Source organism: Lipomyces japonicus (genome assembly GCF_038497905.1).
Source record: "Lipomyces japonicus strain CBS 7319 unplaced genomic scaffold V1514scaffold_35, whole genome shotgun sequence".
NCBI classification, from domain to species: domain Eukaryota; kingdom Fungi; phylum Ascomycota; class Lipomycetes; order Lipomycetales; family Lipomycetaceae; genus Lipomyces; species Lipomyces japonicus.
In genome coordinates, this window is record NW_027117847.1 from 81,506 (window position 1) to 105,641 (window position 24,136).

At 41.8% G+C, this 24,136-nt stretch overlaps 10 protein-coding genes across 10 annotated transcripts; 6 read left to right on the top strand and 4 right to left on the bottom strand.

Annotated features, from left to right (window-relative positions):
* Positions 1–23: 23 nt before the first annotated feature.
* On the top strand, positions 24–2,474 carry V1514DRAFT_135602 (P-loop containing nucleoside triphosphate hydrolase protein). Its single transcript, XM_066924460.1, has 2 exons — positions 24–601; positions 675–2,474. Exons 1-2 carry the CDS (start codon positions 347–349, stop codon positions 2,256–2,258), a joined length of 1,839 nt encoding a protein of 612 aa, XP_066782050.1. The 5' UTR covers positions 24–346; the 3' UTR covers positions 2,259–2,474.
* V1514DRAFT_296868 (t-SNARE) lies at positions 2,439–3,938 on the bottom strand. The gene is made up of 4 exons (XM_066925446.1): positions 3,854–3,938; positions 3,341–3,777; positions 3,198–3,274; positions 2,439–3,135 (listed from the first exon to the last, which is right to left on the bottom strand). Exons 1-4 carry the CDS (start codon positions 3,886–3,888, stop codon positions 2,797–2,799), a joined length of 888 nt encoding a protein of 295 aa, XP_066782051.1. The 5' UTR covers positions 3,889–3,938; the 3' UTR covers positions 2,439–2,796.
* A 623-nt stretch (positions 3,939–4,561) lies between these two features.
* Positions 4,562–6,023, bottom strand: V1514DRAFT_334721 (t-SNARE). The gene is made up of 4 exons (XM_066928276.1): positions 5,701–6,023; positions 5,615–5,652; positions 4,740–5,554; positions 4,562–4,644 (listed from the first exon to the last, which is right to left on the bottom strand). The coding sequence occupies exons 1-4, from the start codon at positions 5,722–5,724 to the stop codon at positions 4,592–4,594; spliced, it is 930 nt and encodes a 309-aa protein (XP_066782052.1). The 5' UTR covers positions 5,725–6,023; the 3' UTR covers positions 4,562–4,591.
* Positions 5,898–7,118, top strand: V1514DRAFT_334724 (Mss4-like protein). The gene is made up of 2 exons (XM_066928277.1): positions 5,898–6,349; positions 6,416–7,118. Exons 1-2 carry the CDS (start codon positions 6,272–6,274, stop codon positions 6,848–6,850), a joined length of 513 nt encoding a protein of 170 aa, XP_066782053.1. The 5' UTR covers positions 5,898–6,271; the 3' UTR covers positions 6,851–7,118.
* Positions 6,934–7,805, bottom strand: V1514DRAFT_136347 (N-terminal domain of NEFA-interacting nuclear protein NIP30-domain-containing protein). Its single transcript, XM_066924464.1, has 2 exons — positions 7,559–7,805; positions 6,934–7,481 (listed from the first exon to the last, which is right to left on the bottom strand). The coding sequence occupies exons 1-2, from the start codon at positions 7,689–7,691 to the stop codon at positions 7,093–7,095; spliced, it is 522 nt and encodes a 173-aa protein (XP_066782054.1). The 5' UTR covers positions 7,692–7,805; the 3' UTR covers positions 6,934–7,092.
* A 47-nt stretch (positions 7,806–7,852) lies between these two features.
* Positions 7,853–9,866, top strand: V1514DRAFT_334730 (CobW/HypB/UreG, nucleotide-binding domain-containing protein). Its single transcript, XM_066928278.1, has 7 exons — positions 7,853–8,020; positions 8,076–8,131; positions 8,192–8,250; positions 8,309–8,320; positions 8,370–8,466; positions 8,537–9,056; positions 9,126–9,866. Exons 1-7 carry the CDS (start codon positions 7,937–7,939, stop codon positions 9,438–9,440), a joined length of 1,143 nt encoding a protein of 380 aa, XP_066782055.1. The 5' UTR covers positions 7,853–7,936; the 3' UTR covers positions 9,441–9,866.
* Positions 9,867–15,974: 6,108 nt separating this feature from the next.
* On the top strand, positions 15,975–16,331 carry V1514DRAFT_321377 (uncharacterized protein; the record flags this gene model as incomplete). The annotated part of the gene is made up of 2 exons (XM_066926048.1): positions 15,975–15,998; positions 16,059–16,331. The coding sequence occupies 2 exons, from the start codon at positions 15,975–15,977 to the stop codon at positions 16,329–16,331; spliced, it is 297 nt and encodes a 98-aa protein (XP_066782056.1).
* Positions 16,332–17,000: 669 nt separating this feature from the next.
* V1514DRAFT_344032 (uncharacterized protein) lies at positions 17,001–17,737 on the top strand (the record flags this gene model as incomplete). Its single annotated transcript, XM_066929170.1, has 2 exons — positions 17,001–17,502; positions 17,556–17,737. The coding sequence occupies 2 exons, from the start codon at positions 17,001–17,003 to the stop codon at positions 17,735–17,737; spliced, it is 684 nt and encodes a 227-aa protein (XP_066782057.1).
* A 1,487-nt stretch (positions 17,738–19,224) lies between these two features.
* Positions 19,225–21,013, top strand: V1514DRAFT_348427 (P-loop containing nucleoside triphosphate hydrolase protein; the record flags this gene model as incomplete). The annotated part of the gene is made up of 3 exons (XM_066929329.1): positions 19,225–19,501; positions 19,564–20,827; positions 20,971–21,013. 3 exons carry the CDS (start codon positions 19,225–19,227, stop codon positions 21,011–21,013), a joined length of 1,584 nt encoding a protein of 527 aa, XP_066782058.1.
* Positions 21,014–22,576: 1,563 nt separating this feature from the next.
* Positions 22,577–24,134, bottom strand: V1514DRAFT_334762 (uncharacterized protein). The gene is made up of 2 exons (XM_066928279.1): positions 23,836–24,134; positions 22,577–23,774 (listed from the first exon to the last, which is right to left on the bottom strand). Exons 1-2 carry the CDS (start codon positions 24,054–24,056, stop codon positions 22,649–22,651), a joined length of 1,347 nt encoding a protein of 448 aa, XP_066782059.1. The 5' UTR covers positions 24,057–24,134; the 3' UTR covers positions 22,577–22,648.
* Between the last annotated feature and the right edge of the window lie 2 nt (positions 24,135–24,136).

Below are 24,136 nucleotides of genomic sequence, written 5' to 3' on the forward strand. Positions count from 1 at the left end.
TTTTTTTTTTTCGCCATCAAAAAAAAAAAATAAGTTAAACAGTTTGTATACGCGGGAATTCAATTTGCCTGGAACGACAACCAGATTAACAAAGGATTGGATAATTTTTTCTTTTTTTTTTTTAAAAAAAAATTAGATTTGATTGTCGTGTATAATCTTAAAGATTTTTGTTTTCGAGTATTCTAGTTTTTGCATTTATTGGGTATCGCAGTAGATCAGCAGCTAGATAATTTTATAAGGCTTTTTTTTTATCGAAAGGCTTCATTACGTTCATTGTATTTTTGCATCAAGATTACCGGAGCAACAAAAGCAAAAAAACAAAACTACTTTTACATATTAATTAAAAATGGTTTCAGCATCCAAAGCCAAACGTCAGGCAGCTCGTGCTGAGAAGACATCGTCCAAGGCCTCGTCCAAGGTTTCATCCAAGGCCGCATCCGTGGCTGATGGTGACGACGGCAGCAACGGCGTGGACGCTAAGGCCACGAGTGAAGCTGCCGAACAACTTAGCAAATTAAAATTGCAACAGGATGAACATGGCATTTCTGATCGTGTTACCACCGGTGTGCTTGCCAGTTTGGAAACTTCTCGTGATGTCAAGGTTGGTTATTTTTTTTTTTTTTTTTTTTTTAGTCTTCCAAAGAATTTGTCAGGGTTGGGCTAATACGTATTAGATCACTTCATGTTCGTTGGTGTTCCATGGTAAAGTCTTGATTCAAGATTCGACACTTGAACTCAACTACGGTCGCAGATACGGTCTTCTTGGAGAGAACGGCTGTGGCAAGTCTACTTTTCTGCGCGCGTTAGCTGCCAGAGAATTCCCTGTTCCGGAACAAATTGACGTTTACCTGTTGAATGAGCCAGCTGATGCGACGTCTTACAGCGCGTTGGAATACGTTGTTCGCGAGGCCGAACACGAACTCAAGCGATTGGAAGACCTGGCTGATGAAGTTTTGGAACGTGACGGTCCGGACTCACCAGTTCTTGATGAATTGTACGAACGTATCGAACAGATGGATCCAAACACGTTTGATACCCGCGCTTCGCTCATCCTACGTGGTCTGGGATTCAACAACAAGACCATCAAAAAGCATACGAAGGACATGTCCGGTGGTTGGCGAATGCGTGTTGCGTTGGCCAAGGCCCTGTTTGTTAAGCCATCGTTGTTGTTGCTGGATGACCCGACCGCACATTTGGATCTCGAAGCCTGCGTGTGGTTGGAAGAATATCTCAAGAACTTTGATCGCACATTGGTGTTGGTTTCGCATTCGCAAGATTTCTTGAACGGCGTGTGTTCAAACATGATTGACATGCGGTCAAAGAAGTTGATGTTGTACGGTGGAAACTACGATTCATACGTCAAGACCAGGGCTGAGTTGGAGACCAACCAAATGAAGGCTTACAACAAGCAACAGGAAGAGATTGCTCACATTAAGAAATTTATTGCCTCAGCTGGTACGTACGCTAACTTGGTCCGTCAAGCCAAGTCACGACAGAAAATTTTGGACAAGATGGAAGCGGACGGGTTTATCGAAAAGGTCGTGCCCGACAAGGTTTTTTCGTTCCGGTTTGCCGAAGTTGAAAAGCTGCCGCCGCCAGTGTTGTCGTTTGATGATATCACGTTCTCGTACTCGGGCAACTCGGAAGATAATTTGTATGAACATCTTGACTTTGGTGTTGATATGGATTCTCGGGTTGCCTTGGTCGGACCTAATGGTGTCGGCAAGTCGACCTTGTTGAAGATCATGACTGGCGAGTTGCAACCAACTTCCGGTCGCGTGTCGAGGCATTCACACTTGAAACTCGGCGTTTACTCGCAACATTCGGCCGATCAACTCGACCTGCGCAAGTCGGCACTCGAATTCGTTAGGGATAAGTACCCCAATATTTCTCAGGATTACCAGTTTTGGCGTCAGAACCTGGGCCGGTACGGTCTTACCGGTGAGGGCCAGACCGCCACCATGGCCACGTTATCCGAGGGCCAGCGGTCTCGTGTCGTGTTTGCCCTGCTCGCGATTGAACAACCAAACGTGATCTTGTTAGACGAACCTACCAACGGTTTGGATATCCCAACCATTGATTCATTGGCTGATGCGATTAACGCGTTTGAAGGTGGTGTCGTGGTCGTGTCTCACGATTTCAGATTGCTGGATAAGATCGCAAGAGATATTTATGTTTGCAACGACAAGACCGCAACCAGGTGGGATGGGTCAATCTTGAAATACAAGGCAAGTTTGGCCAAGAACATTGTCATTTAAGCAGAACAAAATTGAAAAAAAAAATTTTTTTTTCATCAGTATCAATATATATTACTTCTATTTTATTTTTTTTTGTCTTTTATTTTTTGATGGATTTTTTTTTTAAAAGAAAAAAAATATTTATTATTTGGGTTTGTGGTATTAGTAGCGGTATTTTAAAAAAGATTTGTTTACTTTGATTTACATCTATAATTTACATTTAGAAATTTTTATATACATCTTCGTATACAAGACGATTAGTACCATAGTAAATGCTCTGCTCTGCTCTTTTTTTTTGTTTGTTTTTACATATTAATACTGCTTACAACATTGTAATGTTTTATGACCAAAAAAAAAAATCTTTCTTTTTCTCTTTAACGTAAAACATACCCTTCCAGGGAGTAAAATCTTTTAGAACGAACATCAGGGACAACAACCCACAACAAAATTACATGATTAACAAAACGCAAGAAAACAAAAAAAAAAAAATCCAACTCAAACTGATGAAAAAAAAAGCTCAAAATACATACAGAAACATACAGAAACATACAAAACACAGTTATCTCCTTCCAAACACCACGCCAAGAACAATCGCAAGAATGGCACAAATGATAACAATAATTCCCAAGCATATCCATTTCTTTTTCCGGGCTGCTTTAGCATACTTGACCGCTACCCTTGTCTCTTCCACTCCCTTGTTAACTTCTTGTTCTACCCTTTTCGTTGAATGATCAACAGCAACCACGTCTTGAGCTTGAACTTCCACAAGTTCTTCCATGTCCTTAAAAAGTTGAACCAATTCACCTAATGTTCGTTCCATCTTTTGAATATCCTTATGACGGTTTTGAACTTCAGTCAATGCCGAACGAGCTTCACCTCGACGATTTGAATTAAGCAACTGGACCAAAGAATGTTAAAAAAACAGTAAAAAAAAAAAAAACCATGATTGGGAAAACATACAGCTTGTGAAAATATTTGGTTGCCGGAGGAGTCTTCAATGGCAGCGCGCACCTCTTCGTCGGTCGCATCAGGTTTGACTAGTTGTCATTAGATTCAAGCCAATAATAAATGAATGAAAAAAAAAGATAAAAATTGAAATTTACCAATTCTGTATTGTCTTTCAGCACGTTGCTTGTATTTTAAACCATATGAAGCCTCGACTGTTTGAAAACGTTGAATCGAATCCAAAAACGTCTTCTTCACGGCGTCAACCTGCACTCGCTTGGTACTGTCGGTTCTAGATTTGGCTTCCAATCCCTTAATCTTAAACTTCAGCGTGCCAGATAACTTTGAATTTTCAGCCACGAGTGCATCAATCTGCTTTTGATTCCATTGATCCTGCTCGGTGTCAATTTCGTTTAATGACCGGCTGTGGAGTGATTCTACCCGGGCCACGTTACTGTCGAACTGAGTGATCGCATTCTTGATGTCATCAATTTGAGAAAAGAAAACGCTCATGTCATCCTGTTGCAAGCTGCCGTTCAAATTTGAGAGCTCATATTCTTGTTGATGTTGCGGTTGGCCGCCGTAGGGATTGTTCCTATGAGACAACACAAGATTAGAAAACTAAAATTTCGCCAAATCAAAATAAAACGATAAGCAAGTACGGAACCTACCCGTAGCTATTGGCATTACCACTGTTGTATGCCATTGGATTTATATTATGACTGACTGGTGGGCCGCTTGGTTTCAGGAAAAGGGGGGCGCCTGGTTTTAATAGACGACAAAAGCGTGAAGGCCGGGCTGAGCCAACGAAGTGATATACACGTGACTTTCACGTGATGGTTTTGCATTGATAGCATATATCTTAAGGCAGAAACAAACTATGAATAGTAAGGAAAAGAAATAAAGAAAAGTTTGTTGGAGATGTCTTGATGAAGGTTGGAAATGATTCAATGTAGTTGATTTAAATTGAAGCCAATGTCATGCATGGTTCGAGGTACGAACTAGCCTGGCAACTGCTTGTGACAGAACGTCAAGAATTTCGAAATAATAGTTACAGGTATTATTGGCATGTTTAAAACAAACGACTGCAATCTTGAATTCAATTTTTTTATTAGCTTGAGGAACAGGACGTACAAAGAAGAAGAAAAACATATGAAACGCAACGAGTGAGACTAAAAAACGAATGGCGTCTGGCATCAAAATCATTTATATTGCAATTTCATCTAATGTCGCACTTTTTTTTCCGTCACAACCTAATCGTTATTATTAATACTTATATAGTTTATCCATATTAACTACAAGTTAACAATTTGTAAAAAAATTAAACAGAATTGGTTGTGGCTGGTTCATCTAAACGAAACTTCAAACTACAGATTTATGTTTATAATGTTTTCAATACAATGTATTAGTTAGTGATACTTGATGGCCACAATTATAACAATAATGGCAATAATGGCAACCACTATAATTGTTCATTGCTCTCAGTTAGCTAGAAGAAAGAAAAAAAAACAATAGATCTATACCGATTCTCACTCGTGGTGAAATCGAAGCACTTACCGATTGCCAATGCAAGCCATTTTTTTTTCCTCCATGCCCGCGCATGTTTTACCGCTTGTGTTAGTTGCACATTGCCTTGTTCAACTTCCTTTACCACGGACTCGTGGCCCTGCTCCACTGCCGTGATGCCGTAACTTTGCCGCTGCACTTCCGCGGCCAATTCTTCCATCAATTGCGATATTTCCAGCAACGTATTGGAAATCTTCAAAATGTCCTGATGACGACTCTGTGCCTGCTCCAACACTACCCGCGCCTCGCCCTGGCGATCGGTCTGCCTGATTGCCTGTGCAAACACTTGAATTGCGCCATCGCCTTCGACCGCATGCTGGATCTCAGCATCCGAAGCCTCTGGCCGGACTATCTTGTACTGCCGCTCCACCCGTTGCTTGAATTTCGCCCGAAAAGATGACTCGGCTAATTGGTAGTCTTGCAACACGTCCATTAACAACTTCTTGGCCGTTTCGACCTGCACCGTCTTGGTCGAGTCCCGCCATGAAATGGACTCCAGATGCCGAAGCCGATCTTTCAACGTGTGAGCTCGTCCTGATGCTCTTGCTACCAGGCCGTCGATCTCGCGCTGAATATCTTCGCTATCATGTTGGCCAACTACTGTTAGCAATGATTCCTGAAACGTTTCAATCTGCTTGACCGTGCCCTGATATATTGAAATCTCCTGCTTGATATCATCAATCTCGGCAAAGAATTGGGCCAAATCGTCTACAGGATCATGCGAGCTGCCTGCCAAGTTTTGTAGCTCATATTGATCCTCAAATGGATCAACCGTATTGTTATAGTTGCTCTCGTAAGGGTTAGAACTATATGCAGGTTAGCGAGCTGGCCATTCTTAATCTATCTTGTTTCGCAGTGATGATTACCTTGCGTCAGGGTACTTCGACGTCCGTGTAACCAGATTCTAAAAACAAGTCAGCAAATCTACCTTCATCCAATCGATGTTACATACCTCTCTAGCCTCTTCACTCGACATATTAATCCTTGTGATTTCAATGCAAATTGTTTATGCAATCTACTGGTTCGAAATCTGAGAAAAGAAAACGGTCCGTAACAACCCCTGATTTGTACGCATTGACGAGCTTAGCCTCACTCGCTCCGCCTCCAGTTCTATTAATATGCAGAAATTGACGTACGCAGTTTTCTTTTCAACAGTAGTTCCACAATTGCTTAATGGCTCTTTTGTTTATTTGGCGGTCTTTGATTACACTATGGCTTATGACGTGGACAATTGCAGACCAGACCAGATGACTAACCGTTGAGTCATTAATTAATTCTTTGCCGCCGCCTCCGCGATAGAAAAAGTCAAAACGGGCCATTCGCGCGTCCGCGTCGAGTGCATTTAATGAACAATTGGTTTTTATTTTAATTCAGTCAATTTGCGAATTAGTATTTTGTTTTTGTTAAAAAGCATACAAGACAAACTTGGAAAGCACAGGTGCAAGACATATCAATTGTCACTTTTCGCGGTCTTTTTTTTTATCGACAATTCTTTCCTTGCTTCGGAGATAATATCCTGCATCATGGCTCTTCTGCACGGCCGCTGTCATTGCGGCAGCCTGCAATGGACTGTAACTGGCGACAGTGTTTCATTACCGGTACTTAATCTATGGCAGCATGACTATCAGATCTATATTCATGTTCTGTGCTGACTATATCATTAGAGCCACATTCTTTGCCACTGTTACTCTTGCAAGTTGCTCGGTGGTGGCGACTTCTGCGGCATCTTGCTCACGTCTATTGCCGCATTGAGATTCGAGAAGGGCACGCCCAAGTTTTATACGTACCTTAATCCAAATGGTGACAAGGTCCATTGCGCATATTGCAGTAATTGTACGACTCATGCTTACCATCGTGACGAAAGCCGGGGCGATGAAATTCAGATTCGCACTTTCCCACTTTTGGAAGCCAAGTTTATGATCGTGGACAAGGAGATAAACGTTGGTGAGCAATTTGCTTGGGTTAAAAAGGTGGATGGAGCAAAGATCTTCAAATCGTCGATTCCGGCTGTTCCTAGAGGCCGTCATGGTCGTCGTGAGAGTAAGTCACACCACCATCATCATGGAATTCACCGCTCGCATCATGGTGCAAATGTATATTAAAATGTTGCATGTCATTCGCGTCTTTATATATTTATTTTTTTTTTGTTATGATATGATATGATATGGTATGATATGGTATGTGTATATGAGTTAACGATATGGGTGTTGTTGTCTTGGGCTTTGATTTTCCGAATGGTTTTTTTTTTTTGTTTTGCTGTATTTCGAATGATTTTTGGGAACAGAAAACCCAAAAGAACAAAAGAAATGATTGCATGAGATTTTGTTGATAGACATGAATTTTATTATGCTGCATTTGATTTCTTCTTTATAACTATCTTCTTTGCATCCACCCTTTTTCGTGATAGTAGCTTGCTTATTACTTTGTCTTGTTTCCGCTCTTGTACTTGTTCGCTTGTGACCTCAATATCTTCCCATCCTCTCTTTTTGTCGGTTTGTTTCTCTTCCGCCTCAGTGTCGTTCTTTGATAATGAAGACCGTATCATTTTTAAATCGACTTGTCGTTGTAATTTTCGAAACTCTTTAAGCCCTTTAGCTAATTCTTCCTTGGTTTGTTCTTCCTTCTCTTGTTCTTTTTCTCTCAATGAGTCCAAAAATTCGATTTCATCATCGTCAAGCTTATGTAGCTGATTACGCTCAGCAAAAGACTCATCAAGCTCATTCTGCTTTTTTTCTACATTTTTTGTTTGTTGTTGTTAGTCAGGCATTTTGAAGCAATATTTTTTATCACCTATGCAGATGTGAGCATACCTTTGTTGGCTTGCAAAACTTCATATAGTGATTTGGTCCGCTCATGGGATGAATTTAACGGGGTAGCGTTGGAAGACGATGCCGGAGCTCCAGCGTTGTAAGCTGTACCTCCTGATACAAATCTAGATGACATTTAAATCTTGTCGTATTAGCAACTAAGTATGCAGGTAGGTCTGTCTATATCATGCTTCGAGAGAGTAAAGATGAAATATGTCGAGCTTTTAATCCAGGGCGGTTTACTATAAACAAGACTGAATAATTTATGTTTAAACTCAAATTAACCATATTGCGAGCAAATTGTAATCCTGTTGAATAAATAGTACAAATTAAACACGTATATATATACATCTTACAACAAATCATTAAATTAATATTACAATGACAGATTCAGATGATGACTTACCACCAGATCTCGTCTTTGCAGGATCTGAAAGCCCAGTTGCGTTTGAACAAACAGAAGACGTACGCGAGAAACCAGAATGATCAATATCTCATCCTCTATTAACAACTAGAATAGGATGGTAAAAGGGTTCCGCTTACAATAGTAACTGGATACCTTGGAGCTGGAAAATCGTATGAAACATATGTTCTATGTATTTTTAGATTATGTCAAACTAAACATATAATATATAGAAGTTTGCTAAACAATATCATGAAGCAAACCGACAAGAAAATTGCAATAATCATGAATGGTAAAGTATTCCGGTGACACATGAATTCGACCACGAAAACTAATATTTCTTGTTTTAGAATTTGGAGATTGTGAGCAAATTTACTTGTATTTTTTTACTAAAATTTGCTAAATTTGTAGCCGCCGATATTGAAAAATCATTGACCGTTGCTGACGGGAATAAAAAATACACAGAGTGGCTTGAACTAGGAAATGGCTGCCTATGTTGTTCGGTAAAGTACGTCATTGACCTGAGTTTTTTTCTTTTCATGCGTCATCTAAATAACATTTTTGATCTTTTAAATTAGAGACAACGGCGTGGCAGCTCTGGAATCACTAATGGAAAAGAAAGGAAAATTTGATTACATTCTTCTTGAAACGACAGGCTTGGCTGATCCGGGGCCAATAGCTCAAATGTTTTGGCTAGATGCAGCTTTATCAAGTTCCATTTATTTAGATGGAATCATTACTGTGGTTGATAGCGTCAATATTATAAAAAATTTAGATGATACTACTGTCGATGTGCATCATGAACTTGAAGAAGAAGACCGAGAAATTCCAGATCCTTATTCAACTTCGACAGCATATATTCAATTGTCATACGCTGACGCCATAATTCTAAACAAGGCCGACTTGGTATCACAGGAACAACTAAGTCAGATCAAGCACAGGTTGTCCGGTATTAATTCGCTCGCGAAGATGTTAACCACCATATACTCACGACTTGACACGACGACTGAAATTCTTGATCTTGCCACTGTGGAAAATGACTTGTCAAGATGGGATACTTTAAATACTTTATCATCATCTTCAACATTTCATGATCATGTAAGTCGCCGTATTTTTGATTGAAAAAAAAAATAAATAAATAAAAAGCGCTAACAAAAAGTATAATAGAGAATTACCACTATATCACTAGATCTTCCTGTATTATCAGATACTGCAAACAAGGGATTCGATAAATGGCTGCAACAAATACTTTGGGAAAATATTATTGGAAATGACATTTCGGTCGAAATTCATCGTCTTAAGGCAAAGCTGATTTTAGAATCAGGCGAGATTGTTATAATTCAAGGAGTACGTGACACCTATGATTTAATTGCGGCCGGCAAGCGAACCGAAACAGATACGACGGGTAAAGTTGTATTGATTGGTAAAGGGTTAAACGACATTCAAGCTATTGAATCGAATCTGCATAGCTACATTGGTTAAATTATTTCAACCTAATTTAGTTCAAATCAGTTTTATTTTAGCATCACCAAGTTAGCGTGGAGTTTGAAATTGATTGTTTGAATGATCATAATAGCGCAAATATTGGGCTGAACGTTGTCAGTAATTACTACATTAAGTATGAACGAGGTCGCAAAGGAGCAGCATTGCAAAAAGCTTTTGCATTTTTGCATGGTTTAATGGAAAAGTGTATATACTGTTCATGAAATTGGGTTGGCATTTTTTAAAAAATTGAAATGTGCTGTATATTATTATACTTGTGTCCTTTGCATAATACTATAAATAATTTACTGTTATTATATATATATATAGAACCCCCGGTTGTCGGCCGGTTTCCCGATGGTTGGCTGTTGATATTTTGATTCAGTTTCTGACATGTACGTTGCGTTGCCCGATGGGGTCTCTCAGAGTGTCCTTTTTTTTGGGGGGGGGGGGAGTAGATTTTACGATTACAGTATATTTTCAACTGTCATTTTGTTCTTGAACGTTTTGGTCGCAACTGAAATATCAATACATTGATTAAATTTCTGATTGAACTGCCTATGGCTTAAAGGCGTATAATCTTTTGACAACGAAGGATTGCCTACCAAGTGTGAGGCATGTACCGTCTATTTGACAGGCTTTTAATCTCCTCCACCAAAACTATATCCATCTCACTAGTAGTATAGTTCAATAAACTTGTAATTGCCTTTAGATAATTCATCTTCAAAAATCTCCATGACAACTTGCGTTACATTCCAAATTTTTTTTTACCTTAGCTTCTATAGACATCTCATTATAACTTCCCGAGCTACTCTCAAACGACTCAATTACCGACTCTTCGGCATCATCTCGCGAATCGCCAATTAACGGATACGGGTCTTGATGTCCGATCTCGCTATCAGTCATCTCGGGGTCGGGGACCCAGACACCGTGATGACCTCCTTCACCAAAACATGTACGACCACTACATGGTCATACAACGGTGTCACAGGTAGTCTGGGTTTTGGACTTTAAAAGAGAGTAAGTTCATTGGCGAGCGGTAGCCGACTCGTTCCGGGCAGAGTCAACTCTGTCCCTGATGCACTTTCACGTTCAGGAACACGTCTATACTCTCGGCTTGAGTCCAACTTCCCTTGGCGACGCCCAACAATCCGACCCTTCATTGCGCGCATTGCCTTCATCTGTTACAGATCCGTTTATTCTCCGTAACAACATTATAAATGACTTGTCGTGGCACCCGAATCCATGCGTTCTAAATTTCATCATCTTTCGCACGACCACGTTACTAGCACTGTCATGAACGGCCTGACACCGCGCGCCAACCGCACAGACACATATCGGAGATTGCGACACTGATGGACGCGTAAGCTCGCGGCCGCGGATATTCGGAGGAATAATGAAAATGAGTTATTTTATTGTTTTGAGTTGTTTGTTAGAGTTTTTTGGATGGAAACATACCGGAGAGTAATTATATAAAGATAGATCCATTTCCCACATTCTAGTACGGTAACCACCAAAGGACCGAACTAGTAAGAAATGACACTAGCCTTATTTATTATTCTCAAAGGTATGTTTCCATAATGATTAGTTATTAGTTATTTAGTGTTAATAAATCTCAAAGTTTGGATAAGAGTCTTTGTTCAAGCCGTGCTCTCACACGGAAGCAGCAACGTTTATGCAATGGGTGCAGGAGGAGGTTGCTACCTTGCGCGAACTGACCCAGACTCAACAGGCCGAGTTGACCCGGTTGAGGGAGGCCCAGACAGGAGAACCCATTCAAATCCATCCTCAACTGTTTCCGAAAATCAAAGAACCGGAGGCATTTGCGTCCGGAAAATATAAAGTTGAAGATTTTGGCCAGTCAGTCCGCGATTACCTCACTTACACGGGACAGCCCGACACTTTGGAGAAGTGCATTATTCTCTTCAAGTCTTACTTACGGGGTTCAGCTCTGCAATTTGTGAACCCAATTGTGCGTCACGCCGAGAGACGTGAACGATATGAGACGTTTGACGATTTCCTGGACGATTTCTTGGCAACCTTCCGCGGTGGAGATGATGAAGCAGCACGAAGACGTCGGTTCCGCAGCCTCCGCCAGACCAATAGTGTTGCCGCTTATGTTGCCGAGTTCCAGTCATTGGCACCATACATGCAATACAATGATGCTGCATTAAAAGATTCATTCTATGATGGCCTGAAGTTAGAAATCAGGCAAGATATCGCGAGGTTGGGGCGTCCGGAAGACTACCAGGCGACTATTGATGCTGCAATCCTGGCCGAGAATAATCGGGTGGAGTCAGCTAACGAACGCTCCATTCGTTCTTTCGCGGATAGAATGGCAAACCCTGACTTCAGACGGCCATTCGGCACGGGAACAAGTTCCGGCACTGAGCCTATGCAATTGAGAGAATTGCAAACCCGCATAGAAACGCCGAGGCCGCGCGTGTCAGCGGAAGAGAGAGCCAGGAGATCTGAACAAGGGTTATGCTGGATCTGTGGACAGGGGGACCATTTGAAGATGGATTGCCCTTTAAACGGGAAACGCCAGAAGGTGTGACGAACGCCCTACTGCTGCGAGTTGTTAAATCGTTCGGGAATCGAACGTTGTGTCTAGACATTAATATATTTTTGGACCCACATTTATTGAATGCTAAAGCCCAAGTTGATTGCGGAGCAACAGGCTCCTTCATAGACACAACGTTCGTAAAATTAAATAAGTTAGAAACGGAGCCCTTGGCACCACCCAAGATAATCGAGTTAGCGTATGGACATCGGGTAAAGGCAGACAGGAAGGTCTCGGCACGAGTCAATGTTGCTGGAAGGGAACAAGAGATCGAATTGATTGTGACGAGGTTACATCATTCGGAAGTTAATTTGGGTTTAACATGATTGGAAAAGTATAATCCAATCATCAACTGGAAAGAAAGATCAATCACTTTTGCGGAAGACGGAGAAAGTCCAGAAGCAATCAGTTTGAATGCGATGTTAGACCATGGAGAGACAGCACTAGAAAAAGAAGTACCCACAGAGAACCCAGGGTTTTATGAAGATTTAAAAGAAGCGTTTTCCAAGACTAAAGCGGACCAGTTACCACCACGAAGAAGTTATGGCCACAAGATCGAACTGTCACCGAACGCCACGTTACCGAAGTCACGGATTTACCCTTTAGCCGAGCCTGAGCTAAGGATACTGGAAAAATATATCGATGAAAATTTGAGGAAGGGCTTTATCTGCAGATCACAATCACCTGCCAGTTTGGCCTTATTCTTTGTGCCAAAGAAGGATGGAAGTCACCGTCCTGTAATTGATTATCGCGGTCTGAACGCGATCACTACCAAGAATGCCTACCCTCTCCCATTGATCAGTGAATTGCTGAACCGAGTTCAAGGCGCCAAGGTATTTACCAGGTTGGACTTACGAGGGGCATATAACTTGGTGAGAATTGCGGAAGGTGACGAGTGGAAAACAGCATTTAAAACGCGCTATGGTCATTTTGAATATCGAGTTAGGCCATTTGGCCTGGTTCCAAGCCCTAATCAACGAAGTCTTACACGAATTTTTGGACGTGTGCGCCATTGTTTATCTCGACGATATTTCGATCTTCTCCGAGTCTGAGAGAGACCACGTCGCCCAAGTGCGCGCAATTTTGAGACGCCTGATTGATAATGGCCTATATGTCAAGGGTGAAAAGAGTGAATTTTATGTGTCGCGCACCGACTTCCTGGGTTTTTCGTTATCCGATGAGGGAGTGTTAATGAATGATGACAAAGTCGAAGCGATTCATCAATGGTAAGCGCCGACAACAAAAAAGGATTTACAACGATTCCTAGGTTTTGCCAATTATTGCCGACAATTTATTCCAAAGTACGCCTACCTCACACAACCAATGTCGAAACTATTGAAGAAGGAAGCCCCCTTTACATGGTCGGAGGAGATTGAGAACGCTCTTCAAACTCTAAAAAAGTGTTTTATATCGGCACCCATCTTGCGACATTTCGATTCTTCGCTGGAGACAATTATTGAGACGGATGTTTCCAACGTGGCGGTAGCAGCAATACTTAGTCCGCGGGACCCGATAGATGGGAATGTATCACCCAGTTGCCTATTACAGTCGTTCATTGATCCCGGTCGAACGCAACTATCATGTCCATGATCAGGAACTTCTAGCCATATTAGAGGCCTTACGAGCATGGAGACATTATGTCCTTAGTACGCAGTCACTAGTCGAGATTTTTACGGATCACAAAAATCTAGAATACTTTACCAAGAAACAGCAATTGAGTGGACGCCAATTACGCTGGTCAGAAGAGTTGGGGGTGTACCCGTTTACGATGACCTACCAAAAGGGCCTGAATAATGTGCGAGCAGATGCTCTATCACGAACTGACGACTCTATATCTCAAACACATCGATCGGAAGCTACTCTAGTATCACAACCATTCGAAGTGTTGAATATTTTAAACACTCAACCTACACGGCTTATTGTTTCTGGAAATACGGATTTTAATTCGCCAGAAGATGGCCACAGACGAAACCTGCAAAGGGTTGCTACATTATTTTTCCAACCCCCAGACCGAACCCCCCTCGGAAGTCACAAGAGAGATCGAACATTATAGTTGTATTGATGGTTTTCTTTACTATGATGGGCGTTTAGTCGTCCCAAAAGATAAGCAACTGTTAACCGATATCTTATGTCAGTACCACGATCACGAGTCAGTTGGTCACCCTGGTCAAGCGCGTACCTTTGAATTACTCGGTCGTCACTATTTTTGGACCGGTATGCGCAAATTTGCCAATCGTTATGTACGCAGTTGCGCGGTATGCGAACACACGAAGGTCCCACGCCGTCTACCATATGGGCTCCTCCAACCCTTACCAGTCCCAGAACGACCTTGGGTATCCCTTTCTATGGACTTCATCACGGACATGCCACCTTCAGATGGTTTCGATTCAATTCTAGTAGTGGTAGATCGACTTACCAAGATGGCTCATTTCATCCCTGTCAACAAGTCGATAACGGCACCTGATCTTGCGGATGTGTTCATCGCCAATATTTTTGCTACCATGGCGTCCCGCAGGATATCGTGTCCGACCGTGGTTCAGTGTTTTTGTCTTGCTTTTGGAAGGCGTTTACCGAAAGTCTGAAGATTAAAAGCAAATATTCTACTGCTTACCATCCACAGACAGATGGACAGACAGAACGGGTGAATCAAGCCGTGGAACAGTTCATCCGCATCTACACGGCCCGCCAACAAGATGATTGGGTATCATCGTTACCGCTGGCTGAATTTAATTACAATAATGCCAGAAATGCCACCACTGGCCAGTCCCCGTTCTATTCTAATTTTGGCTATCACCCCCTCTTTGCAATTTGATGTACCACCTACTACCGCGGCAATTACCAGCGGAGCGGGCCGTTTACACCACCTAGAAATAGTACAAGCAGATATTCAATCAGCCATGCGCCTCGCTCAGGCCGACTATACACGTTATTACAACCAATATCACCAACAGCATCCTTTCCAGGTCGGTGAACTTGTACTACTTAATCGGAAGAATTTAACCACTCATCGCCCTACGGCCAAGTTTGACGACCGCTACGTTGGTCCTTTCACGATTACTGAACAGATTGGTCCTGTTGCTTTTCGACTTGATCTACCTACTACGATGCGGGTCCACCCCGTCTTTCATGTGAACCTTCTCAAACCTTTCGTTTCCTCAGACCTGCCCCGCCGAGTACAAGCACCTCCAGCACCAATTCTTGTTAATAATGAAGAACATTACACTATTGACGAGATTGTCAACACACGGCGCCGCCGCGGCAGAATTGACTTTTTGATTTCCTGGCTTGGATATGATGAACAAACTTGGGAACCGTTTGAGAATCTCCGCCATGTTCCTCTGCTATTAGCCGATTTTTATCGTCGCAAACCAAATCAACTGCGCCCTCCCGATCTGGATGATCTCTTGTGCGACTCTGAAAGGGGGAGAGTGTCATGAGCGGCCTGACAACGCGCGCCAACCGCACAGACACATATCGGAGATTGCGACACTGATGGACGCGTAAGCTCGCGGCCGCGGATATTCGGAGGAATGATGAAAATGAGTTATTTTATTGTTTTGAGTTGTTTGTTAGAGTTTTTTGGATGGAAACATACCGGAGAGTAATTATATAAAGATAGATCCATTTCCCACATTATAGTACGGTAACCACCAAAGGACCGAACTAGTAAGAAGTGACACTAGCCTTATTTATTACTCTCAAAGGTATGTTTCCATAATGATTAGTTATTAGTTATTTAGTGTTAATAAATCTCAAAGTTTGGATAAGAGTCTTTGTTCAAGCCGTGCTCTCACAAGCACTCATTTGGGTCTCCAACGTACTCGGGACCGCATGCATGGTGGTCTACTTTATCCAACAATCTGACGAAATACGTTTCTTCCTGTGATTCTTGTTAACGTGTCAAAGGAGATTAGACCCAACAGCAATTCCTCGTCTCGTAGCAATCTTGGGAGCTTTTCGACACAGTCGCCATGGACTTTTGGGGCTCGGTCACAGTGAATGGTGTCAAATCATATGTCCTTGTCATTCAGGACACATTTTCTAAATTCGTTTAGCTCGGCACTACCACTCGCCCTGACGGTGATTTTGTCGTCGCCAGCTTACTCACCAGGATCAGCAACCATAACCTGACTCAAGCCATTATTTCAGATAATGGACCCCCATTCGACAGCACTGTTTTTAACAGTCTCGCTATAAACCTCGATATCGTGCAACGTTTGACACCCACTCACAATCCCGGTGTTCATCGAGCGCTTCATAAAGAAGTTGAAAGCTATGGTGCTCACCCATCTCCACGACCAGCTAGCTCTACCCTTCATCGCGTCTAATTGTAATATATTGGTCCACGGCGTTTCTCGCTTTTGTCCGGAACTACTTACTCGTGTGCATCAAATTAGGGAGCATTGGGAGTCATCTTCTAATACAGTTTGCTGCAGCAATACAAAGGCTACCTGGGCCTTTGCGCAAGACGCCTCTCGCGCTCAACAACTTCTTCAATGACTTCACCATTTACCCACCAAAGACACTAGCTCTTTTAATACTGACGACCTTGTCTTACATCATACAGTGACTCGTGGCAAACTCGCTGGCCCCTGGAATGATCCTTATCGAGTGTGCGGCAAATCCGACTCGGTCGACTCTTCTACATACACGATCCGCCTAGTCTCTAACCCAAGTCGTCAATTTCATCGGGTTTACCATTCTTGTTTTAAGTTATTCTCGGTCCGCTCGGACTGTGCGGACCTTTCAGACCAAATCGTAGGCTTTTACTTTTAGAGCCATTATTGAGAGAGAAACCCAACGCCATTACCTCGCGTTTTCGTAGTTTTCGAAATAGATAATGTCTGAAAAAAAAATACGAGAGCTAGAGCAGCAGCGGCCGCAGCTGGTGGGACCGGACTAAAAATGTACCTAAAGAAAATCCAGTTGTCGAAGAGCACGACCTGAATACGAGAGACTTGGATGAAGTAGATGAATTGTGCAGGCAAAATCAAGCGATGATGTTACAATTGAAAGAATTAGTTACTATATTGGGTCTTTATGAGCAACAACCAGAGCGACCGATTCTTATCACGACGTCAACAGATGTGAAAGCAGAAGAAGAGTCGACGTCATCCTTTGTCACAGTGAACGATAAGAACAACCGTCTTTTTAGTCGAGCCCCTTTTGATCCCTTCGAGGAGAATTTAGAAAATTTGCTTACATGGATTGACCGCTTCGAGACCAAATTACTCGCAAATGAAGTTCCAGAACGTTGTTGGGTCCACTTCTCTCGCGACACAAAAGGAAGAGCCTATGATTTGGTCAGAATGGACACCAATCATAAGTATGGAAATGTTCGCTCCCAGTCAACAGTGTTATCTTGGTCAGAGTTTTTCACGGCCTTGAAGTCTAATTTTGATGAACGAGGTTTCTACCAGAGGACGTGGATCCAGATTCAGAACCTGAAGGGGTCAATCCACAATTCTAAGATGTACGAATACAATATAAACAGATCAGGTTGTTGCCAGATAGCTTTTGTTTGTTTTATATTGTGTACCAATCTTACACAGATATGTTTCCTGCGTTTGCTGCAGCGATCATCAATACGACCAATTCTCAGTCCCAAGGTTTTTTGCAGCTGGGAGAACAGCGCTCCGGGTTTAGTCCCTCAGAAACGAAGCCCTCGACCGACTCAACCAAAGTAGTCAACCTTCCGGAAGACAAAATCGGCGGAAGCAATAGAGTCAGTTAGGTCAAAAGGACCTGCTCTCAAGACACGTGGCTCTTATTTTAGTTGTGATGAGCGTGGAAACTTCACAAGAGATTGTCCTAAGAAGAACAAGAACACCCCAGCGGCCGTCAACAACATTACCAGCGCTTCGCTATATATATTCGACAATGAGTCTAGTAATGATATCTTGTGTCCTTTGTCGTACTTCTTAAATCACGTGATCATATAAAGATTTACCGTTAGAATCAACCACACGTATTAACAGCAAAGAGGCACGGGAAAAAACATTTAGCTTTCTGAAATGTTACTGGGGCGTTACAGAGGCCGAACCGCATTACTACTAAATATTCATGGAAACCATATTAACCCACAAAGGCCGTCTTCTTCCGGTCTTCTACCGCCATCCTAATCTGGTAAAATCCCGACTTCAAATCAAACAAGGAAAAATATTTGGCACCTCTGATTGTATTGAAAAACTCACCCTGTCGATGTAATGGATAGCTGTCCACGACTGTGACCTTATTTAAAGCTCTATAAACGACAGCGACTCGACAGCTATTGTATGGTTTAGAAATGAGGACAGCAGGAGTGGCCCACTCGTCGATGAATTGTTCGTAGATACTCACGTTTTGCTGGCGATGATTTATAGAGTTTACTTCTAACTGGTTTGGCTTCCCTAGTATTGATGGCATGTGCTGGTGTGTCTGCTGATATACGTCCTATTCGACGTGTATCAGAAACCTCAGGATGTCTTCTTTACATGTCTTTGCTGAAATCCGCTTCTTTGACAGTTGTTACTTGAACGGAAGGATTTCGTATAATTTCCAGCAACTCGGAAACGGAAGGACTGAATATTATTTTTCCACACCAGATCAACATCAAACTTCGACATCCAAGAGCGTCAGACTGACACCGGGTGATACATATCATAACCAAAAGCTGTACATGACCAACTTTAATCGGTCCGGTCTTCATGGGTATTATCGCAACCGAATTCATCGTTATTTGTTTCACTCCTTCTGCAAAACGTACCGTAACTGAAAATGCCATTTTTACTTTAATTCTTTCTAGGTTCACCTTTTCAAGGTCAATAAAATTAATGAAGGAACCTGAATCAAACAAAGCTCTGTAACTCTGTCCCGCCAATGATACCTTGTACAACGAATTTCCCATCTGCGTTACTTCGTGGGCATCGACATTATCCGATTTAAAAATTTGAAGTATATCATTACTAGACCCATTTATGAATATATTTGACGACGGGCTGGTAATGTTGTTGATCGTTCCTGGGCTGTTCTTGTTCTTCTATAAAAGGGATTGCCTATTATTGCATGGGTGATTGTCAGGGCACGTGTAAAAAAACTGCAACGCGTTTCTCGCGTTTCTCACTCAAGTCGTTTAAAAACATATATTTCTATCTCTTTATATTATCTGGAGGATAAGTTCGTTAATGATTCACTTTGAAAGCCGAAGCGAAACTATAACCCAGAAGTATAAGACAGAAATATATGGCTATGCAAAGTGATTCTACAGATCCTCCAGACGTTCCTGACCGACCAGACGATGACGATGTCATCACGCTGCAACAGAATGATGATACTTGCGCGGACATCCTGCCTTCAATTATGCTTTTTGGAACAGCTAAGCCAGTGTTTAATGCTTTTCCAGTAGCTAAGGAGAGTTCATTGTCAAAAAAACTTTCATTAAATTTAAATCAGGCTCAACTGGAATCAGTTACATACCCTGTTAATTCTCAGCTTCAAATTTTAGCTGGCCCTGGAACTGGTAAAGGAAATTCTGACAAAAGAAATTTTTGTTTAGTAATTAGATTCTGACTCAATTAATAGGAAAGACCAAGACCCTGGTATCCCGAGTATTCTATTTACTGTCTAAAAATGTCGGCCTTGACCCGTCCAACATTATCGTTACCACGTTTACAGTCAAGGCCGCTGATGAAATGAGAGGGCGCATTGCCAGTCAAGTCGGAGACGATATTGCATCTCGCTTAATTTTGGGAACTTTTCATTCAATTACTCGGCGATATTTGACTCAGTTTGGTCACATCATTGGTCTCGAATCAGGGTTCCATATTGCAGATGATTCAGACTCTTTACATTTTGTTCAGGCTGCAATGACTGAATTAAAAATTGAAGGTGATAAAAAAAATGCCAGGGCATTTCAGTCTCAAATATCAAGGTTTAAATCTATAGGCGCCCCGTCTGATTTACAGCATAGTTATAATCCCACCTTTTTGTCATTATTCCATCAATATGGAAAAAGATTATCTGAAGCTAACATGCTAGACTATGATGATCTTCTTATTCGGTGCATTGAGCTGCTAAAAAAGGCCCCCAATGTTGTTTCAAACGTTGAAGCCGTATTGGTTGATGAATTTCAAGATACAAATACGATACAATATGAATTGATGTTGTTATTAGCGCAGGCGAAAAATAACATTACGATTGTTGGAGATCCGGATCAAAGTATTTACGGATTTCGAGCAGCCGAGACCGCTAATGTGAAACGCATGCGAAAACAATATCCGTCAGCCAAAGTAATAAATCTAGAAGAAAATTATCGTTCATCTGGGAACATCATTAACACTGCTTTGGCCATAATCAAGCAAGATGAAACTAGAGACCGAAAATCGATAAGAGCGAATACCCATCAAGGACAAAAGCCAATATTGCTTGAGACTAAAAATCCTGAGATGGAAGCATGGACAATTGTCGAAGAAATTAAGAGAGTTTTAGCCTTGAGCGCTGGCTTACTGAAGCCATCAGATATTGCAATTTTGGTCAGATCTGCAAGACTTACTAGCCTGATTGAACCTCAACTTGTGAGAGCTGGGATTGAATATTGCGTGGTCGGCGGCTTTCGTTTTTGGGAGCGTGAAGAAGTTAAGTTTTTTATGGCATATCTTTCAGTTATCCATTCAAGAAAGGATACAAGTGCTTTGTTTAACGTCATGAACAACCCTAAACGAGGAATCGGGACGCGGACGCAGACAAAACTTATGGAGCACGCAAATGAGCACAAGATTTCTCTATGGGATGCTGTGTTGAAAGCAGTATCTGGCGAATTGAAGGTGCCATTAAAAGCAAGGGAAGGGTTAAAGAATCTTGTCGATTTATTAGAGCGGGCGACTCAGCTTCTGCAGCAGAAGGCAGAAGGAAAAAGATCAGTTGCAGAATGCATCCTGTTTCTGATTTCTGAGGTGAACTATAAGGAAAATCTTTTAAAACACCACCCAGATACCTGGGCAAGCAGATGGGAAAACGTGGAAGACCTACTTGAACAGGCAGCGTCACTTGAGTTAAATAGTAATCCGGTGAATTTACCGGATGTACCTGGTATTGATTCACGAACTGAAGGCGATGATGCTTTAAATCGATTCTTGTCAAATGCCAGTTTGGCACCATCTGACCAAGACGTTAAGAATAAAGATCAATCTCTTGTGTTGACGTTATCAACAATTCATGGATCAAAAGGTTTAGAGTGGCCAATTGTTTTCATTCCAGGTGTCTACAGAGGATCAATTCCTCATCTTCGGGCTTCAAAGGATGAACTTGACGAAGAAAGAAGGCTTCTTTATGTTGCTGTTACCAGAGCAAAAGGTACTTGCGCCTACAATTTGTTTTTATTAATATTCTTACATGAATTATTTTTTTTAGGCTTGTTATATTTAACGCACCCTATATCAAAAAATATTGATCAAACAACGGCGAGTAGAGGAATAATTTTTGATTATAACAAAGGCATATCACCCAGTTATGAATATCTCAGATGTCCGTTTTTGCCGCACGATATGACTCGTACTTATCTTAGCACGGAGCATCCAGAATTAAAGTATGCCGCGATTAAAACTTTAGCTGAAATACTAGACCGGACGCCGCCGGGACAATCGCAATATAACGAATCGAAAAAATCTTGGTGTGCGCTACAACTTTTTTTTTTTTTTTTTTGAAAAACACAGTCTGCTAACAGGTTTTTTTATAGTGAAGCAAAATCCAATGTCACGCAAGAAGAGAACTTTGCTCGCTGGGAGAGCATGGACCGCCGGAAAGACTCAACAGGATCTTTCCGGACTAAATTCTTTCAGGATAGTGATGGGTACTACTGGAATGAAAAGGCTAATGACAACAATGACGATGACGAGGTCGACGAAATCCCTAGACTTTTCGGCGGCCGGTATGATGAATTTGACGATTATGACGAATATTACCATGATCGAACAAGATCACGGTCTCGCACGACTTCGGGCACGACATTGCACAAGCGGCATCGAACACAGTCGGGTTCGAACGTGGTTACCGATGCGGCTCTTTGCGCCTCCTCAAAGATTGCATCAGGTCGAAAGGTTGATGACTTGTTTGCGTCATCGTTTATATCTGGTTCGGCTGCTATGCAAAATATGAACCTAGATCTGTTGACGACAGCGAATTCAGCGAAGCGCATCATTTCAACTCGGCTGGATCGTTCACGAATTGTGTCGGCCAACACGAGCTTGAATACAGCAACAGCGACAAGTTCTACGACAAACACAATGTCGATACAGCGACAAGTTACGATTACCAGTACCACAAGTTCTTCCAAACTTCCAATATCAGTATCACCTACTAGTACAAACAGAGTTTCATCATCAACAAAATCTTTGCAATCTTCAAACCAAAAAAATTTGCTGGGCTTTTTTCAAAAGAAGTTAGGCAAGCCCAAGCATCCTTTAGTGCAAAAGGCCGATCAAGATACCGTCGTCACTGCTCAGGTATCAAATTTATTTCATGACCCGGATGACGGCAAGAAGTATGTTTTACTTTCTTCATCATCTCCTTAGACTGAGACTGTAGTCATTCTTTTATATATATATATATATATATATATGTATGCTATATTTGGAGTTATACTAAGAGTAATGTACTTGTAGCTTTATCTTCAAATCCAATTTGTTATTTCAAAATGTTCATCATCGCTCAAATCTTCGCTATCGTAAACTATTGTTTTTTCCTGTTGCATGATATCCAAGCTTTGGATAGGGTCTACAGACTGAATCGTGTTGTCGGCAATTGTTGCTTCCTTCGATGGTAATATTGGCAATGATGGGGCCGCATCTGTAAAAGATGATACTTGCGAAACGACAGGACTATCAATTGGCCCAAATAACAAGTTCACTGCCGATTCGATACTTTCACCGTTATTGTTGTCGTGTGTTAATTTATGCCGTTTAGGAGACAGCCCTTGTTCTGTGTCGTTTTTTAACAAATTATTGGCATCAGCGATGCCATTTTTAATAATTGAAAATATCTCCACAATTGCGGTGGACGACTTGTAGTTAACTCCAGCACGTCTTAGAGCGCACATATGAGGAACACCACGAACAACTACAGGTGACGACGACATTTGTTGCATCCTCTTACGAACAAGAGGCGGTAGTTGGAACGATGCTGTTGATGTTGTAGTGATCAAGTCATTGACAGTTATGACGACGTCTTCACGGTATAATATGATTCTATTCCATATTGCTGACATATGCGGACCGTCACCCAGAACGGACGTCAAACGCATGCGGCCGCCATCAAATGCCGAAATCATTCGAGACAAAAGCAAGATCGCGGAGACGTGAAGTTCTGCAAAAGAGGTAAATAAGGAAACTAGTTCAGCAATCAGGCGAATCTTTCTTATCGATACATCTTCAGGCCGCTGTTGACGCTGAGAAGAAGGAAAAGAAGAAGAAGAAGAAGAAGAAGAAGAAGAAGAAGAAGAAGATGATGATGATGAGGAAGAGGATTTTGCATTGTTATTATCTGGTTGTTGCAAATCAGGTTTGATTCGAGAAAATGCGGCGATCAAAAGGGTGGCTAAATCGTCGACCACGATCAGTGAATAATTTGATAGGTATTCCGGAGGACGGGCAAATAGTGCTAATAATGAAGCAATGGACTTAATGTGCAGATAGTCAACATTTGTTTTTGCACTAAGCCTCAATAATGGCGTCCATCCTGCGGTGTCAATCCATAGTACTTTTGCACCAACCTTTGACGCGCCTGCAACTACTTGTAATCTGGAAAAAAGATCAGTCAACACGGCAATAGACAGAAACCTATAAATCAATAATTTCTTACGCAACGCTGGTCTTGCCACTTCCAGGTGGTCCAGAAATTTCGGTTATTTTGCCCTTGGCAACGCCGCCTCGCAATACTTTGTCGACCGACTCGACGTGGGTGGGGAACTTTGTATCAGCAGCATCCAATCGGTTAATAACGGACGAAAGTGTTTCACGAGGTAACCTATGATTCGAGGCAGAAAACGTTTTGATCGAGTTGTCAACCGTTTGTGACAACATTAATTGAGCAAAGTCGGATCGTGTTATAGCAACATCTGAGGATATATATATATATGAAGATTGATGAAGTATTGTTTGAA

Coding starts and splice junctions, on each gene's coding strand:
- V1514DRAFT_136347 (XM_066924464.1), bottom strand. CDS start 7,691: ATGTCATCTAGATTTGTATCAGGAGGTACAGCTTACAACGCTGGAGCT. Junction 7,482..7,558: donor AGTTTTGCAAGCCAACAAAG/GTATGCTCACAT, acceptor CAAAAAATGTAG/AAAAAAAGCAGAATGAGCTT.
- V1514DRAFT_334724 (XM_066928277.1), top strand. CDS start 6,272: ATGGCTCTTCTGCACGGCCGCTGTCATTGCGGCAGCCTGCAATGGACT. Junction 6,350..6,415: donor ACAGTGTTTCATTACCGGTA/CTTAATCTATGG, acceptor TATCATTAGAGC/CACATTCTTTGCCACTGTTA.
- V1514DRAFT_334730 (XM_066928278.1), top strand. CDS start 7,937: ATGACAGATTCAGATGATGACTTACCACCAGATCTCGTCTTTGCAGGA. Junction 8,132..8,191: donor TACCTTGGAGCTGGAAAATC/GTATGAAACATA, acceptor TATAATATATAG/AAGTTTGCTAAACAATATCA. Junction 8,467..8,536: donor TGCCTATGTTGTTCGGTAAA/GTACGTCATTGA, acceptor CTTTTAAATTAG/AGACAACGGCGTGGCAGCTC.
- V1514DRAFT_296868 (XM_066925446.1), bottom strand. CDS start 3,888: ATGGCATACAACAGTGGTAATGCCAATAGCTACGG. Junction 3,275..3,340: donor TGAAAGACAATACAGAATTG/GTAAATTTCAAT, acceptor AATGACAACTAG/TCAAACCTGATGCGACCGAC. Junction 3,136..3,197: donor ACCAAATATTTTCACAAGCT/GTATGTTTTCCC, acceptor TCTTTGGTCCAG/TTGCTTAATTCAAATCGTCG.
- V1514DRAFT_135602 (XM_066924460.1), top strand. CDS start 347: ATGGTTTCAGCATCCAAAGCCAAACGTCAGGCAGCTCGTGCTGAGAAG. Junction 602..674: donor AAACTTCTCGTGATGTCAAG/GTTGGTTATTTT, acceptor AATACGTATTAG/ATCACTTCATGTTCGTTGGT.
- V1514DRAFT_334721 (XM_066928276.1), bottom strand. CDS start 5,724: ATGTCGAGTGAAGAGGCTAGAGAG. Junction 5,653..5,700: donor CGAGTGAAGAGGCTAGAGAG/GTATGTAACATC, acceptor ACTTGTTTTTAG/AATCTGGTTACACGGACGTC. Junction 5,555..5,614: donor TCGAAGTACCCTGACGCAAG/GTAATCATCACT, acceptor ACCTGCATATAG/TTCTAACCCTTACGAGAGCA.
- V1514DRAFT_334762 (XM_066928279.1), bottom strand. CDS start 24,056: ATGTTGTCACAAACGGTTGACAACTCGATCAAAACGTTTTCTGCCTCG. Junction 23,775..23,835: donor AGTGGCAAGACCAGCGTTGC/GTAAGAAATTAT, acceptor TCTTTTTTCCAG/ATTACAAGTAGTTGCAGGCG.